Here is an 18,972-nt window from a genome sequence, read left to right as displayed (position 1 = left end):
TTAGCACCCCCTTGATGCTTGTAAATAATACAAACGAAACACTTTTTATTTAAAAAAAAATGAAAGTAGCTAGTTATGCTATTCAAACTTTCTAATGCATGTGAACCAAGTATTCCAAGCTTTTTTAACAAGTGATTTCTTGTAATCTTCTTCAAGAATATCCTTATCTTCAGCAAGTCCAATGAACATCATGTCTTTCACTTACAACAAGTTATGAGAGTTCTATGTCGGGAAAAAAACTCTAAATGTTAACCTCAATGAATATGCAGTAATGAGTACCAAGGTTGTGTTCGGGATTCATTGTCTCTACTAAACGAGTAAGTTGATCCATAAAAAGTTTAAGCTACTCGAGCATGACCAACTCCCAAAACTCTATACAAAACAGAAAGCTTCCATGGCTTAGCATCTTTCTACAGAGTTTAGTACAAATTTTAATAATACTAATCCTATGAAGAACGAAAAATTTATTTGAAAGCAACATCTAAAATTAATAGAAAATGACAAAAACACCTGTTATGCATCTTCTAGACTTCTCAAAAGTGTTAGACTGTTTGATGCATCTCAAGTAGGCATCAATTGTGTATTTTAGCCAAAAAGGGAATGTGATTGCTTTCTTATTGAGAAATTTAACACGCAATGCAAAGATACACCCAAAATAACAAGGAACTCTATGTTATGATACAGACACATCATCCTTGCCATTGTTACCTACTTCCAAGAGAATTTGTTCTATATCCCGGCCATGAAGCTCCTAAATATATGCATTGTCAGAATAAAATTAACCATTATCAAGCAACTTATGTGGCTTTTTTGCAAGAGAATTCTTTCCTAATCAAAACATAAGAAAGAATTCAGGAATCAAGTAGTAGATGCATTGCCAGATGAAAATAATTCTCACCCCTATGGCCATCCAAGTACTAGATTGTGATTATATCAAAACATATGATTCATCTGGCAAAGAGCTTGGCATAATCCATCAAGACCTAGTAGCTGAAAATATGAGGTGCACTTAAGCATCTTCTGGATCTCTACAGGGTGTTAAAAGTTGTTTGATGCATCTCAAGTAGGCATCAGCTGTGTACTATAGCCAAAAATGAAATATGATTGCTTTCATAGTGAGAAATTTACCACAACACGGAGATACAATATATGTTACTATACAGACACTTAGTTGTTGCCATTGTACCTGCTTCCAGACCATAAGGCTCTCAACTATACGTATATCAAGCGGAGCTTAACCATTGTCAAGCTAATTAAGCGGCTTCATTGCAAAAAAAACTTTACTAATCAAAATATTCTTAAGGATTAGGGAATCAAATAGTAAAATAAATTGCCATATGACAATGATTCTCATCTCTGTGGCTATCCAAGTACTTAATTGTGATTAGATCAAAACATATTATTCATCAGGCAAAGAGCTTGGTATAATCCACCGAGACCTAGTAGCTGAAAAATATGCTCAATTTTTCACTTCATGATGGACACATTTAGAGGAAACAGGTTGTTTGGCCAACACGTCACTCCAACTGGAAGTAATCTTAGTACTATCAGGTGGTATAGCAGATCATTTTACAAGATATAAAACAATCGTCATAATGGAGGATTGATTTTATTGGCCAAGCATAAAAAGAGATGTGATTAGAGCAATTGCTAGATGTTGTGTATCAAGTGTATAAAGGGAAGAAGCATATCATTAGCGTATGCACTCCTCTACCTTTTACCCATTGAACCTTGGACTTAAGAAGCATGGATTCCATACTTGCTTTTTCAAAGATAGCTATAAACCACGACTTGTCTTTTGAGGGAATGGATCGCTCCTCCAAGGTGTTTTCATTTTATACCGTGTGCAAAACCACAGATGCTTCTAACATGGCCAAACTCTTCTTCATATAAGTATTCGCTTGCACTGCTTACCACCATTCCTTGTTTCCGATTGTGAAGTAAATTCCCTAAGCTACTTATGGCATACATTGTGAATGATGTTAAACACTAAGCTCAATTATTCTACATCCTTTCATCCACAAATAACAAGACAAAAGAAAGGGGCTACACAATCCAAACACCAGAGCCCTAAGATGAGTAGGATCATAAACGCAAGAAGGCCCCCAATTAGTTTTTTCTCAAATAGAATTCTTGTCACATTAAAATTAGTCAAATAAAAAATTAGTTTCCCATTAAGATGTCACTTCCAGTAGAATTTGAAATATAGCACTTCCATTAAAGATTCACTAGGATTTTAATTTTTATCATTTTTTAACGGAATTTCCATCATCTCATAGTAAAATTAAGTATAGATTTCTAAATAAATTCCGTAATAAAGTTAATTTCTTCCAAACATAGCGTAAATTTTGATTTACATATAGATTAGGATTTGATAATTATTTCTATTATTTTATTTGTTTAGTTAAGATTTATACTTAAATCATGTAAGGACATTCTTATTGCATAGAGTTAGATTACATAAGAATTAATTTTCCTTTACAATGGGTATTAAGAGCACCATAAATATGTAAAATCATTCTGCTAAAATTCATTTAACAACATTTTTTTAGAAGAATTCATTCAATAACATATTATTTATTCTTCATTTTCTTTATGGATGTTCTGATTTTTATTTTGCCCAAGCTGATTTCAGGAGGTCCAGTGAATTCTAGTATGCATGTCTAACTTGAATAATGTCAAAGCAAACTTTCATAAACTTGAACAGGATAAAAACTTATTTGACATTTCCGCCAAGGTTTGGTATTAACAGCACTATAAATATGTCAAGCAATTATGCTATAATTCACTCAATAACATGTTACTTATTCTTCATTTTCTTCTTTATGGATTCCATGATTTTTTTCCTCAGTTGATTTCAGGAGGTCCCAATGAATTATACTATGTATGACTAACTTGAATAATATCAAACCAAACTTTCATAAACTTGAACAGGACAAAATCACTGAAATTTCCATTCCATGTCAAGACTATAAAAAAGGAACCCTTTTAAATTTAAAAAATGTATAAAAAAAAGACAAACATAAACAAACAAAAGGAGAGGTAAAAGATTTCATGCTTTCTCAATATGTAAGAAAATATATAGAAATCTACCACTGCCGTATGCGCATAACATCAGTTCCATGCTGCTTAGAAGGTATCCGATTCAATTGTTCAACAACTGAAGTTAAGAAGGACCAATTCTAGAAAATTACCAATAGAGAAGAAAAAAGAGTGAGAAATCAGAGCATCAATTCACATGATAGCTGCAAAAGAAAAAGAAATTCCATATTTTTTTTAATGTGTTTCCGGTTAAACTTAAAACATACAACATACCTGCATGGATATTATATCTGCATGATCGATAATTAAAACCTGAACAGATCAATGAAACATTAACTCAAAGAAGTAACACTGTTCCAAGCAATTAAATTGAAATTCTTGGAAATTACAGTCATTTTCACTTCACACATCAGAGCAGGTACTCAGATGCTTTTCATTATCTGGACTGCTGATCGATAATAATTTTGGCGGTGGGAAAGAAAAGTATAATGATCTTTACACAATAGATATGAAAAACTAACTGAAATTAATTTAATTGAAACACATATCAACTAAGTAGTTATAGAAGCCGCAAGAAAGGTTCTTTTAATATCACCCAGCCTGAAGGGAGGTTAATTAGACTCTAACATCAAATAAAAACATATTCCCCAAACAAAATGTTAAGTTAAAATGGAGTACCTCAATGGATGAGAGATAATCAACATCAAGTTCCTTCTCTTTCTCAGCTTTTTCAATCATCTACAACAAGAACAAAGTTTTTTAAATTGAATGTTCAAATTGTATGTGATACAACAAATAACTAAATTGAATGACAAATAAATCCATCATGATCAGAGTAGGTGAAAACACAACAAGCTTAATTTTCATTTCAAATTTAACAGCTTCAACATTCAGGGATGTCCAGAATTAAGTGTTTTTTATTAAACAGGTTGTGGATATAAAAACTATTGCTTCGATAGGAAAAGAGCGCCAAAATGATACTTAAGTGTGGAGTTGTTAAATTAGCTGTCAATAGCAAGAGATCTTGTAGGGGAAAAAACAGAAAAATCTCTGAAAATTTTGTTAATGCTGAACAGAAAAAAAAAATAGACTAATTTCTAGGTATTTACAGACTCCCCTAAACTACAGCCTAGTGCTATTTGAAAAGCTTAATAATATTTAATTTAATAAAAATAAAAATTAAATGTGACAACCCATGTGCCCTTGATGCTTAACTGACACTGTTAACTTTAGACATCATCATAATATTCGTACAACTCCTGGTAAAAAAAATATTCATAGCTCTTACTGTTCCTTAAAAAAATACTCTTACTATGACAAGAAAGAAAAAGCATAGAGAATATTATAGAACTCAAAAAGGAAAAGAAAGCTGAAAATAAAGAAAATTCCAGATTTACTTTCTCCTACTGAACCCAGAAAAGTCTAGACTATTGATTGTCCAAATCTTGGCTTTTCCATATTATAAACACAGAATGATATGGTGCATCATCTTTCTTCGATAGAGAAACAGAAGTATACACAAACACCAAAAGCTACCTTTGCCTCCAACCCAACATACATAGAGAATGAGATACAGTAAAAAATAAAATTTATCTTGAAGGGTTAAAATAGAGAGAAAACTATATCAAAAGAAAAACTAAAAAACAAACTTACCAAAAAAAAAATGAGCGCACAAAATTTAGCATAACATGTTGAATAAAGTGGGCAAGTGCGAAGTTGGGGAGACAAAAAGGCCTTTCCTCAACCTTATTTGAGATTTTATCTAAAGCTCAGGGCAGCCAATTTAAGGAAATTAAAGATAGGACAATACTCTAGACCTTTGAGTTTTGAAGGTATTTATCAACTAACAGGATAACCTCGAACAGAAAATATCATTCTTTATCACATGACTCCCTAACACTTCTCAAAGTTTTACATCATTGCCATTTCAAAACATGTAGATGAGTTGTCATTAATTAGGAGAGAATTATAGAAAATATCAAGGTTAGAAATCTTAAGTAGATTAGAAACTATAATTATTTTAAATACAAAATTATTAGTCTATTACTATCATTTTTGGTAACTTTAAGATTTGATTCCTTTTTAGTATTTAGTTTTCCTACCACTTTTAATAGTAAGTATTTCCTAGTTTTGTTAATATTAGCATTTCTTAATTTAACCCTGCTTTGGAACGGGTACTTAGAAATTACTATAAAATCCTTTCTAGTCTCAATTTTGAGAATAGGTCAGTATTTACTTTTCTCAAATTTTTAGGTTTTTGATGCAATCAAACCCTTAAATATAACACAAAATTATTATGATATAGAAAACTCTAGTTGTGACATTTAGGTTTTTATTCTCAAATCCCTGAGCAGGAAAATTTAACCTAATCTGTCCTGTAGCCATTACCTTAATCATTTATGTTGTTCCTGAATCATATTTTCTTAAAATGTTGTGAGAAAGAGTATACATGCAGAGACAATTTTACAAGCTTTACAGCATCCCAAGGAAGAATTGATCCATATAGAAATTTATACCTAGGGGCTACTATAAAACACCAAGCTTTCATTAGTAAAAATTGAACTTTGAGCAAGTAAAAAGTAAAATAATGTTGTGTTTTGCAAAAATGATAAACAAGTTGTAATATATGTAACATTATTTCCCATACAAGAAAGAGATACTTAATTTTAATATCATAAACACCTAGAAAAAGAAAAAAGAAAGGAAACAAGAAAGCAGTTATATTGTAGGAAAATAATGAGGGATTAATGTTTTACCATATGTAATTTGACAGGAGAAGCAATAATCATGTCCGAGGAGTAGAAATCACCATATAACTTTATGCTCCTCCTGAAAGTGCAAGGAGAGGGTAAACGAGGGGCCAAGAAAGAGTATAAATGGCACTATTTTCATTTTAAAAAAATAAAGCGTAGAAAATACTTTATGTACATAACCTTTCTGTTTATTAAATCAAAAGAAAATAACTTACCTAGTAAATTTAATTCCTATCATAAATTCATCATCACTATTCCCACCAAAAAGCACTTGAAAATCAGCAGGTTTGGAAGATTTCTGAGAGTTCAGATTTTCATCGTCAAAAGTATCTTGCGATTTATTCTTATCTTCCTCATTCATGTCCCTTCCAGTTCCAAATTCATCACAGAAACGTTCAAGGTCCTCCACATTAACCTGAGACAATAATGAATAAATTTGAGAAATAAATCTAGGATTTGAAAAAAAATGAATATAAATATCCAACATATTTCAGCCCTTTCATAGTATATACTGTGTCAGCGATTTTTTTAATGGAGTGCATAAAAATTTGTGCATATGCATACTGTGTAAACAAGATTGGCTAAGAAATCAATTTTAGAATACTGTAAATCTTGTAAACCAGAAAGCAGAAATGTTACTAAGATCTATGGAATCAGACCAGCTTGGCTAATGATGGTCCACCTGAGCCTGCACTGGTAACCTAAAAAATTTATTTAAGTGGCCTTACTAGCAATGCTTACATTAAGGAGCACACTCATAAGACCGTGACACTTTGATAACTCAAATGCATTCACAATCTATAAGAAGAGGATAGCATGACTGATAAAGGACCCCTGCAGGGGCAATTACTCCTTAAATATAGATTTGATATATGTGTGTGAGTGTGTGTGTGTGTCTGTATGTGCATGTAAAGATTTTTTTTTTGGGTAGACAGAAGAAATATTATTAAGGAGAGAGAGCACAAAGCATAAGGACATGAAAAGATTATACTTCTTGTGTAAAATTATAAACAGATTGCTTAACAACAATGGATCAATTTTAAGCAAGTTGCAATTCAGATAAATATAACTGATACTAATTAGAGTAATTGGAATACCTTGTGAGCATTAGGAGTTAGTTGTATAAGCCTCTTAACAACACGAAATGCAATGCTTCTAAGTGGCAGCAAGATCAAAACCTGGAATGAACATCAAAAAATGAAACTTATTCTCTAAGAATCAGCTATAGTACAAAAATGCATAAGTTTCATTTCAGGGAACAGGGATGGGAAAAAATTTACAAATTTCTATGATTTTCCAGGAATAGGCCTTTCTAGAAGGAGCCAAATGACAACTAGCTATTTATCATACAAAATGATTATAACATCAGTAGTAAAACATAAACAATGGCGTTGCAGCCCCCATCACTCGCCCTCAACTTGATTAACAGGAGAAAAAAGGCATATAAATACTTGAAATAGCTTTCTAGGGGCTCCTGTGAGAAGTAAAACCATTGACTTTGGAGTCCCAATCATTCCTATGCAAACCGAACTTACTCTTACTTTTTCTATGCCACAAACACTAAGATTTCTAGTATTCAGACCCCCAACCCTCTTAAAGAAATAGCAAGCCTCCCATCTAACAAAATAGTCCCTCATAGACCCACTTGAACCAAAATAAAGAAAATCCCTCCACATCCTCTCAACTGCATGAAAATTCTAGGAGCTTTGAACATGAAGAGAGTCAGGAGGGAAATACTATAAAGACAAGCCTATATAAGAGTAACCCCCCCACCACCAAAGAGAAAAAAAGGCACCTTTACAAGACCGAAGACTTTTAGTGATCCAACTTATCACCAAATTGAAAAATGAAAATCAAAAAAAGAAAAAAAGCTATCTAAGCAGCCAACTTATCCCCCTCAAGCAACCCACCACCCCTCTCCCCCCGCGCCCTCCAAAAATAGGGGTATCCAAAAAAATTGATTAACCATTTACCCCTCCACATTGATACCCATCAGAAAACCAACTTTCTTAAGGTTAATGCATGAATCTGATATGCCCTCAAACTCTTGCAAGACAGTAAGAACATCAAAGAATTTCACAAGGCCGTGACAAAGAAAAAGAATCATGTCATCAACAAACCGAAGCTAGGACATTTCTGTGAGACATTTTCACCCCACCAATAAAAGAACTTAAAAATTTAAGTGATAGTAATAGTAATTATAATAATTAATAACTAACAATAATAATAAGAGCAAAAATGTAACTGTTTCGGCAATCACATCAAGAAAAGAGACTAAAAAGTACCTTAGGACGAGTAAACCCTTGGTCAAGGAAACCATCACTAGAAAAAATTTCTTCTGTAGCATCTTGATGCTTGACCATTCTTGCATCATTCTTTGTCACCAGATCTCTAGTTCTCAAGATGTGATTCAACTGCATGAAGCATTTTCCCCGTTTAACCACTTTAAAATGAAAATAAACTCAACTCTGTCAAAAAAGGTAAGTATTCAAGGAAATAAATAGGTTAAGCACACACCGAATGCATAAGGTATCCATCCATAATAGTAGCGTCTTCATCCGAGCCTTTATTGTAAAAAGGTCTTTTGTTACAATGCAATATATCCCGATAGCTGTTGCCTATAAAAAGTTAGCCTTAATCAATCACTATAAAATGGATACAAAGTACAAACTGTAGAAATCAGACAAAATTAACTGATGTTCAATAGTGCATATGGTGAGTTTTCCACATTGCTTATACAGAAAACAAGCAGAAAAACACATAAATAATATCAAAATTAATTGAATCTAATATTATTTACATAAGCAATAGAAATTAGGGGAAAAAACTTCAAATTGGCGTAAGAACTAATACAGTGCATACAACTATAAGTGGGACCTACAATACTATGAAAGGAATTTTCAAATCCATTTTAAGCTATCCCTAATAAACTAACAGTTTCCATGTACTGGGAAGCTGATACCAACTAATGAGTGAACATGCTGCAGTCAACTAAATGATAACTAATAACAATATTTTGCACCTAAAGGGCCTCTCCTTTCTTTCTTGTTTCTTGTTTTCTTTATTTTTTTCTCGTAAAAGAATGCCTTGTCCTCTCTCTATTTCTAATTGCTTCTACCCTACATAATAATACTTCTTTTATCTATATACAAATGTGTGTGTATATATATATTTCACACTCAAAGGTGAAGCACATCACCGGACATATTACTTTCCATGTCTTTTGACATAAAATCTCAAATGATGATGTCCGTTATCTTTTTCTTGGGGGAAAAAGCAAAAAATAGTATTCAAAAGGCATCAAAGGTATGCTGTCCATGTACAACAGACATTTCCAAAAGATCATTTGAAAATATATCAAAAAGGTCCCTATGATATTCTTAGTTAAAGACTTCTACAATTTTACCAAACAGAAAGCATTGATCATCTTCTTTGTCATCTTAGAAAGGCTACAATAACTGGTGCATGTTTACTTCCTCTTCCTAGAGGATGAAGTTTACTTTGGACCAAAACTCATCCAAAGAAAGCTTTTAAAAGGAAATATGATGTACTCAAATATTAAGAAGCTTAACCTCATTTGAAAAAGTTTCCATTCAGGTAACAATAAAGCTACCAAACTAAGATCATCTATACTAAAATTTGCATAACTACCATTGAAATTTCACAGTTGATAAATTAGTCGAAGTTAGATCATGATTAAGTACCAAGATTTTATTGGATATCCAACAAGCAGCTTAAATTTTGCTTGAATCTATTTTGACCCACACATTGACTGGAAAGAGCTCAATTGATTTTAGTTGACTTGATAGTTAAATACTAGCATATTCCTATCTCACATACCAAACTAGCGATTGCAATGCAGAACCAAGGATAATCTGTCTGCTAAGCTATGTCCTCACTCTATGTCAATCTAGTCAATTCATAACTAGGGAACCCGTAGATAATACCATATTTTGCAACTTTTTAGTTCTATGAGATAATATTGAGTTACCTAAAACACAGTACACAGTAGATACTAAATTTAGGTTCGTGGGGAGATAAACTTAGATGCTAGGTAATTTTGATTCGAAGCTCCATTGAACCACTCGCTAGATTTCTTATTGCTAAATTCAAGTTTTTATGAAACATACGTACATAGAGAAAAAAAGGATCTCTGTTTAGATGAATGGAAGTCTTTTCCCCCAGATTTCTTGTAGGTATCCAGCCAGTACTTATACAACTTTGGCTTAAGACCATACTGAGACTCCATCTCACAATCCTACAAGAAGCATAGCAACCAATGAGTAACAAAAATGTAGAAAACATATGCAATTTAATAATGTTAACTGTAGATACTAAGCAAGCATATTTACATTGGAGTTTCCGGTCTATACAAATTTCACTTCTGTATTCTAGATTATAAACCACAAAGCAGGGATACAGCTTTTGTACTTGACACAGCATAATATAGATATATATTTTTTTGAAATAATTGACACAGCATGATATTAGGCCACCTCCATGCTTTATCGAATTTTCGTTTTTTTTAAATAATTGACACAGCATAAAATTAGGCCACCTCCATGCTTTATCGGATTTTCATTTTTAACATTCACTAAACAAACCCTGACAAGTACCATCTAAAAACTTCAACAAAATTCAGGTCCCTGCTGTATAAAGGTAGCACTACATCTTCAAAAGAAAAGATAATAGTCTAACAGGCCAACCCAAACCCTAATTTCCCAAGCTCATGAACCATAAAAATACCAATACTGATAGCAAAAAACTCCAGATATCTAGTTCCGCTGTATAGCACACAGGATTTATATCTCCTGAAAAAAAAAACACTGTTTTTTATGGTCAAATATGTTCACCAGCCACAACAGCACCTAGAAGAACCAACAAGGAAAATTACTATAACACTCCATATTTCATCCAACACAGTTATCTCCTATACGTTAAAAAATATATGCCCCCTATCATATCCAAGGCTAACAATGAAATCTACACTTAACTTTTCAGTTGGTCAAAATTTCCATCAATTGACAGTCTTCCAGGGAACCATATTTTTTTGAATTCTTATATTAATGTTAAAAACTAAAAAGCCAATTAAAATTAATCACATATATTTTATATCTTATAACTGATAATTATTTCATATTAAAATATTGAAACACTATTAAATTTATCAATTTCATCAAATATTATATTTTAATTAAATAAAAAATCCGGCCCTGACCACTGGAAGCAAGATTTGGCCCAGGAGAGAGTGAGACAGAGATAAAAGACGCAAGTAATAATAAACAAAATGATCGACCAAAAGAGTTGCAAGACATACTCTCAGGAAACACTCCCCTGTTCCCTTCCACTTGCAATTCGGTATTCCAGTGGCAGTCGACTCCCATTTATATTTCCATTTACCTTTTGGCAGATCATCAACCTCTTCTTTTGTTATTTTGTGACCAAGGTGCTCACTGAAGGCACTGCATGAAGAAAATCATGTTTAAATTTTAATAACTTAGAGAAAATAAACTTGCGTACATTATTATAAGGTGTCTTAACTTCCAATTAAAGATTATAAGAAACTGATGTTCCCTACTCAAGTAGAAGACAAAATCAGTATATAATATAAATAGTTTCGAGACTGTCGGAAGAAATGTGCTTAAAGCATTAGAGTATTTTAAATTACTTAAAAGTAGATAATATATTATTCAAAAAAATAAAATGTATGCATTGGATAAAGTGCTAATTACAAAAATAAGGAACTTTTTAATTTAACAAAAAATAAACAGTTATCATGCCACCATGGTGGAGGGTCATGCTAGCTACAGGATTGCAACGAAACCTTTTTTTTAGATAAAAGATTGCAAAGAAACTCTTGTTAAATTAACAACCAAACAGTGGAATAAAGTTCAAATCTGGGTCAAATTCTTGAAAAAGGAAGGTCTTATTAGGGAATTGGAGAGGACGTACAGAATGTTAAGGGAGGCTTGGTCATAAGTGTAGATGCAGAAAGGAGAGTTAATATTTGTATGAAAATGGTAAATTTATTCTTGATGTAAGAGATAGCATAGAGACAGAAATCAAGAGACATTTGAATTAAAGAAAGAAAATAAAAACGCCAAGTTCTTTCACAGTATAGCTAGTCATTCCACAAGATATAACTAACTATGTGGAAGAATTTGAGATAAATAGTTGCATCATCAAAGGGAATGAAGTGTTGAGAGAAAAAGTGAACACTTTTCTTGAAGACTTGTACCCTGAACAGACCATCCAAAGACCAACATTGGATGGTCTAGATTTCAACACTCTAAAGATGTAGGAAAGGACATGGGTGGAGAAGCCATTCACGAAGCAGGAAATTTTTTATCCTCTCACGTCATGTAAGGGAGACAATGCCCTAAAGCAGGATGGTCCGGAACCACCTCTCCCTAAGCAGGATGGTCGGGCCCTAAAAGTCTCATATTTCTTTCTTTTCATAATACCCAAAATATTGCAAGAGGGATAAGTCCTCAATACTTTTTCCAACCGGAAATACTCTTCCAAGCCCAAATCTCATACCTAACAGTACCAGCCACAACCCAATTGAATCCCAAAATCCCATAAGCCATAGACCACAGACTATGCACAATGGGGAACCAAAGTAGAATACGATAACGAGTCTTTTCCGGCCTCTTACATAAACAATACCAATTTACCATGATCTTTCCCCTCCTCACTAGTTTATCAATAGTCAAAATACATCCACAACATGCTTGCCAAGCGAAAAAAGCTCCCTGGGGAGAGCATCTACCTCTTAGATTTGCCTGAACAGAAATTGTTCTCTATAAGCTCTTGAGAAACAGAACCCCAGCGATAGCTTGGGAACAAAAAGAATTTCCCAGGAAAAGGAATTTTGAGGAATACGGCAAAGAATTTACCTGTTTTCCTCATAATCCCAGTGATTTTTGCAGTTACCTCCCAGATTTGCCTTTTCAAGAGTAGCGTAGAAACAGTAAGGAATTTCTAAGGCTATCAAGTATAATTCCCACTTCCCAATGTTAACATTTCAGACTTGGTTAGATTGATGTTAAGGCCAAAAATTGCTTGAAAACAGAGCAAGACGCATCTAAGGTTGAGTAGATGTTTCTTCCGATTTGCAAAATATTTACTTCCTCAAACATCTCTCCTTCTCCCACAATGACTCCTCTGAACAAATCCAGTTCCCTAGCTCTCAACAGCAGTTTGGTCAAAACTTCCATGATAATAATAGACAATAAGGGAGATAATAGATCTCCTTATCTAAGGCTTCTAAATGCCTTAAAAAAGACGATGGTTCCCCATTCACCATGACCAGGAATCATGTCCTGTGATGCATGAATAGATTCACTTACGCCATTTAACTCCAAATCTCATTCTTGCTAGCATAAAATCAATGAATCACCAATTAACATGATCATAGACCTTTTTCATGTCAAGTTTGCACAGAATCCCATCTCTTTTCCTGAAAAACAGCTCATCAACCACCTCATTATCCACAAAAGCCGCAGCTCGTGATTTGTTGTCATTCGATAAAAGCATGTTGGCATTCCCCCACCACTTACCGACACTTTTACCATCCTCTTGGCTAGCATCTTTGATATAAGTTTATAAAAACACAAACTACTAGGCTTATCAGCCGGAATTCCCTAACATTCACTGCTCCCTCCACCTTGGCAATTGATAACACAAATCTAAAGCTAAGAGATTTTACGAAAGACCCCGCCTCATGCATTTCTTTCAACAGCTCAACTATATCTTCTTTTACCAGATACCAGTTCTGCAAAAAAAAACCATATTAAAATCATCAAGACCAGGAACTTTGTCCTTTCTGCATTGCATAAGCCCCTCATAGATTTCCTCTTCCATAAACCCTCTTTCCATCAAATCCTTACTTAACTCGTCCAATGTGTTAAAATTGAGACTGTATAGTTTAGTCCTCCAATCAAACTCCTCATAATACAATCCCTAACTCCTTACCCCAAACTCCTACTGCCTTCTGCTATTCTGCCATCAATTTCCATCCACATAGTTGGATCCTCTATAGTAGTTAGCCATACAACTGAAAACTTTTATATTTCAGTCCCCCTCTTTTATTCATCAAGCTCTTGACTTTTGTCTCTAAGACAACTCCTATATCTGTAGTCTGTTTTCTAGTTCCAACTCAAACAAAGCATCTTAAGCTTCCTTCCATCTATTGTCGCAATTTCCTGAAATAATAATTGCATATTTGTACTCTCTCTGTGTCTCTCTTCTTTGTTCCATTTCTTAATTTCAACCTTCATCGCCTTTAACTTTGGTGTTACTCTAAAACTGGGCTTGCATTCACCCCATTGCCCCTCCATCATTCATTCACCCTTAACCATTTGTCCTCATATATGAACGGACAAGGGCCCCACTTGATCTAATTTGAGGTATATAGGAAATGATCCAATGTGGCCCTTTTGGAACAACCTTTGACACATACCTGAGGCTTGAACCTGACATGAGGTTTGACACTAAGAATCTATCAAGGATCTCCTTACATTCTTCCCCGCAACTCCTTGAAAATTAAGTCTATTCATACTATTAGGGAAAAAATGACTTATGTTGCCTCTTCGTGGGCTACAAACAAACTTTATCAGGAATTGGCATTTTCTATTATGCAAAGGAATTGAAAGATTGTTTTGTAATCAAATTTGGCACCTTTTCCTCTTTTTTCAATTCTTGGTTTTTGTTACTTTTGTAAGAGGACACTTTTTCACTGTTCTTTTTTTAAAAATATATTTTCCACAGTTTTTTTTATTTTCTTTCTATCCTGATAGATATCGTCCTTTTCTACGAATAACAAATATTATTGCAATTATCAACCAAAAATAAAGGAACGCCAACATATATATAAAAGCAGTCAAACTAAGCCAAGTGAATCAACCTTGTGCTTAGGGATGCCTTGCTATCAAATTGACCATTATCATAATCTTGATCTGCATCTGATGCCACAAAATCATCCTCAATGTCAGCATCTCTATTCTGATCCCCAACTGCACTAGGTTCTTGCAGTATACTGTCCATCATATGACTTCTATGAGACTCATAATCAGTTCCTGTCAACAAAGACAAATAAAAAAGGACAGTTCAAGGCATAAGAATTTTCAACTTATGGAAAACGTGATATCAAAAGATACATAACTAGTAATGCTCAATCATAGTAGAGTTTGCAAACTATTATGCCCAATTTATATGAAGAGAAAAAGAAGAAAATCTCATGAAGAAAAAGAGGAAACAGGGGGCAGCTCCCACAGGAGGAAGAAATATTTGGTTTTTCTCTTTTTTGCATAAATACGTTATCTCGGTTCTCCACGCATTATGATTTGAAGCCAATGTTCATCAACAGATTCTAAACCTATGTAGCTAGTTCTCTACATAGATAGCATATTTACACAAAAGGAGAAAAACCTTCTGCACTTCATAAAAATATCAGGATTGAACTTCAATGAACCATCAGAATTATTATCTAGCTTCCTAAACATCATAATTTGCACTTCAACAAAGCTCCTGTGTCACTTAGGTCCTCTGAGTATGTTGTCTAGCTCATAGGAGTTCTTTTGCACTTCAATAAACCATCAGAATTGGAATCACCATTGATGACAATTCCCTCTCCTTGTTCACAGGGAACCATGCAGCTGGAAGATTAAAAATGATCCAAACATGGAATGTAAATCACTCATAATTTCTGGCTCTAATACTAAATTAACCGAGTACCTACTCATGATCGAGTTATAGTTCGATGAACATGAAAATCACTAAGTGAATATTTATATATTTGTATCTTTCTTCCTTTACCTGTTTTGACCTTCAATTATGGGCTCGTTAAGAGAGAACCCTATAATTTTTAAGTAAAGAAAATACTAAAAACTTCTAAAAATTCTCTTCAAGCCTAATCTGCAAACGAGACAGCAATCTGTTTTTATTACAATGGAAAAATAGCTATTTCTGGAAGTTATTTCCATAATTTATTGTATACATAACAGTACTTCATAATTTATTACAATGGAAAAATAGCTATTTCTGGAAGTTATTTCCATAATTTATTGTATACATAACATATCTTCTTCCCTCTCAGTTACATACCCCTTAGATACACCTTAACAGATCATCATTCTGGAAGGCAGCAGAGGACAAGGGTGGCAGAAGATGGCTGAAATCTCCTAATCGGCGATTGCTTGAGAACTCAATGGGAGCATGAGACAGCCAGTTATTATCATTGACAAAGGGTTTGAAATCACAACATCTATTGAGACAGAAGCTAGTGATGTAGGTGATGCAAGTGGAGTTGAAGTAGGCAGCAGAGGAAATTTTAACAAATGATGATTTTCCTCTTTGTTTAAATTTTCACTTATCTTACAGAATCAAAAATAACAAAATGAAGGGAACTGAGGCTTTCAAGGACACCGAAATATCTTACAGACTGTGGGGATCTCATGGAAAGATCCTCACAGTAACAGTTCCAGAAACTGGAGTTTTCTGGATGTATAGGTTTCAAACGGATCGGGCCCACTTAACAATAAAAGAAAAAAGTCAGTTTCTCATAGATTAAGCCCATGTTAATAAGCAGCAGCCCATGCTTCCTTTAAGGCCTCAAAGTTCAGCTAATAATCCCAACAACCAACCCGTTAATTCTAAGAACTAGATTCAACAATGGGTTCCCAGAAACAAGAGCTCACAAGTCACAGATTGCATTTTATACACTTCTTCTGGGGCCTCTGCTAGGAAGTTAATCATCTAAGGCACCAAGGTTGCCTCTCATATTGATGTTCTTGGGGAGTCTTTTTTTTGTTAGCTCTTATCAATTTTAGAGGCAAAGGGATACGGTAGTTTACTTCTATGTATGGCTCTAACTCTCCAGCACTTTGTTCTTTCTGCTTCATTCTTTCTTTTAGGAAGAACTTTCTAATGTTTTTAGGTTGTGTAATTGTTGGATAGGATATTTTTCTATTTTATTATTTAAATTATTTTATTATTTAATTAGGTAATTTAATATAATTAAAAATTTACTAGATTAGAAATTTCTCTATTAGTAGAATAGGTATTCTATAAATACCCAAGTATAACAACCTAAATGGTAAGAAATAAATTTTTTTTTTTTTTCCAAAATTAATATGGTATCAGATCCAAAGTAAGATTCAAAACTCTAAAATAGCAAAATAGGCTAAGTAGATAAGCCCAGATCAGAAGAGAGGGAGATTAGAAGAAGAGAGGCCAGAGCAGAGGAAGAAAGAGAGCAGTCAGCCTCCATTGCGTGAAGAGCCGCGCGAAGAGAGAGCCTCAGAATCCATCTTCCTCAACCGTGTGCAGAACCGCGTTCGCCTCAAGTAAGTTCTTCTTCAGTCGCGCGTAGAGACATGTTAACCCTGGGTCAATTCTTCTTCAGCTGCGCACAGAGAGGCGCAAAAAAAAAAAAGAAAAAAAAAAAGAGAAAGAAAGATCAACCCAGCTTCTTCTTCCGCCGTGCGCAGAGCCGCACGAAGAGCTGCGCGATCTGGTTCTTCTTCCTCCGCGCGCAAAGCCGCACAGAGTGCCGGGCAACCAGCTTCTTCTTTGCCGCACGCAGAGCCGCTCAACAGGACGTTTTTCTGGCTGCGAGCTCCACTTCGCACAGATCTGCCTAAGCTGAGATGGGACTTGAGTGGAGCCGACTTCAAACCATTTTTTGAGTTGAGTTCGAGCCATTTTTTAGCCGATTTTTGAGGTAGTTTTGAGTCGATTTCGAGCCATTTTATGAGTCGAACCTGAACCATTTTGAGCCAAACCCAAGCTGTTTTTGAGTTGAGCCGAGCCGTACTGCTGCCTAACATATCTGATTCTACTTTACAACTTGGTCTGCAAGTTGAGTATGAAAAATATCCCTACACCAACTTGAGGGGAGGTGTTGAATAGGATATTTTTTTATTTTATTATTTAAATTATTTTATTATTTAATTAGGTAATTTAGTATAATTAGAAGTTTACTACAATAAGAATTTTTCTATTAGTAGAATAGGTATTCTATAAATATTCTCGTGTAACAACCTAAAATGTGATAAATAAAATTATATTTTTTTCTCCAAAATTAATAGTAATACAATCCAATGCATTAATGCTTGTAAATTTCCTTGTGAAAAATTGGAGAGTTCAAAAAGCCCATTCCCCATGAGGTTGTTAATTCATTCATTCAAGATTCTGAGTTTAGAAATCTCCCATTATTTAATGCCCAATTATTTGGTCAGTCTGTGTGTAGAGTGATCTCTTCAGGCCTTTATCTTTCTTTGTTTCCAACTGTTGGGAGGATAGTTACCATACTTGGTTCAAGAGATTCTCGCCTATTCTAATTCTAACCATTCCTATGTTATTCTTGAGAATGAGCATATGAATTAGGACCCTACCCCTTTTTGTTTTGAGAATTTGTGATTACATCATCCTCATTTTGTCAATAAAGTGACGGTGTGGTAAGATAAAGTTAAGGTTGCAAGTTGAGGGGTTTAAATTCATAAAGAAACTCCAACCCTTGAAAGGTAAAACCAACAAGTGAAATAAGGTGCGGTCATGTGGGTGTGAGGATGAAAGAGTTGTTAAGGGAAGTTGCTATTCTTGACAAGCTGCTAGTTGAGAATTCTATTTTAGATTATTAACGAACTAGGCTTTCTTATCTAAGAAATGAGTCGAGGATATTACCTGTAAGGTGGGAGCTAGTTGGAAACAAAAATCTAGGATTAAGTAGGCCAATGAAGGGGATGCAAATTCAGGCATGCTCTACCTCCATCAAAAGTGAGATCACTAAGTTCCATAGAGCTCTCTATAACAAGGATGATACAGGCTCTAGGGCATGTAACCATATCCTTCTTCGGTGCCCGTTTGCTTATGAAATGTGGACTATGGTGCACAATCTCCTTGGCATTAATTGGATTATTGTTGGGTTAGTGAGAGAGGAATTGTCGACTTGGAAGGGATTATGTAAAAAGAAAAAATTTGTAAAGCTTATACCTTTGACTATCTTTTGGTTAATTTGGAAAGAACGTAATAATAGGGCTTTTGATAGTATAGAGAGTGAGTGGATAAAAATTAGAGATAGATAGTTTCATCTTTTTGAATCATTGATTTTAGGTCACAGCACAAGATTGAAGATTTTAAAATGTCATTGAAATGATTACTACCATGTAAATGT

General features: G+C 34.1%; 1 protein-coding gene across 2 annotated transcripts in view; it reads right to left on the bottom strand.

Annotated features, from left to right (window-relative positions):
* NOF1 (U3 small nucleolar RNA-associated protein) overlaps window positions 1-18,972 on the bottom strand; it is a 42,835-nt gene that overhangs the window by 9,702 nt on the left and 14,161 nt on the right. For both annotated transcript variants that reach the window (XM_022038180.2, XM_022038181.2), the window contains 11 exons: window positions 14,704-14,875; window positions 11,113-11,257; window positions 9,930-10,053; window positions 8,313-8,413; window positions 8,081-8,209; window positions 6,893-6,973; window positions 6,011-6,210; window positions 5,799-5,871; window positions 3,721-3,780; window positions 3,316-3,354; window positions 3,094-3,182 (listed from right to left, as the gene is read on the bottom strand). In XM_022038180.2, the coding sequence (XP_021893872.2) occupies window positions 3,094-3,182; window positions 3,316-3,354; window positions 3,721-3,780; window positions 5,799-5,871; window positions 6,011-6,210; window positions 6,893-6,973; window positions 8,081-8,209; window positions 8,313-8,413; window positions 9,930-10,053; window positions 11,113-11,257; window positions 14,704-14,875 (1,213 nt within the window). The remainder of the gene's footprint in view (window positions 1-3,093; window positions 3,183-3,315; window positions 3,355-3,720; window positions 3,781-5,798; window positions 5,872-6,010; window positions 6,211-6,892; window positions 6,974-8,080; window positions 8,210-8,312; window positions 8,414-9,929; window positions 10,054-11,112; window positions 11,258-14,703; window positions 14,876-18,972) is intronic.

This window comes from Carica papaya, chromosome 6 (genome assembly GCF_054855325.1).
Source record: "Carica papaya isolate Zhongbai chromosome 6, ASM5485532v1, whole genome shotgun sequence".
NCBI classification, from domain to species: domain Eukaryota; kingdom Viridiplantae; phylum Streptophyta; class Magnoliopsida; order Brassicales; family Caricaceae; genus Carica; species Carica papaya.
The sequence above is the reverse complement of the archived record's forward strand: the minus strand, read 5'-3'. Positions and strand labels throughout refer to the sequence as shown.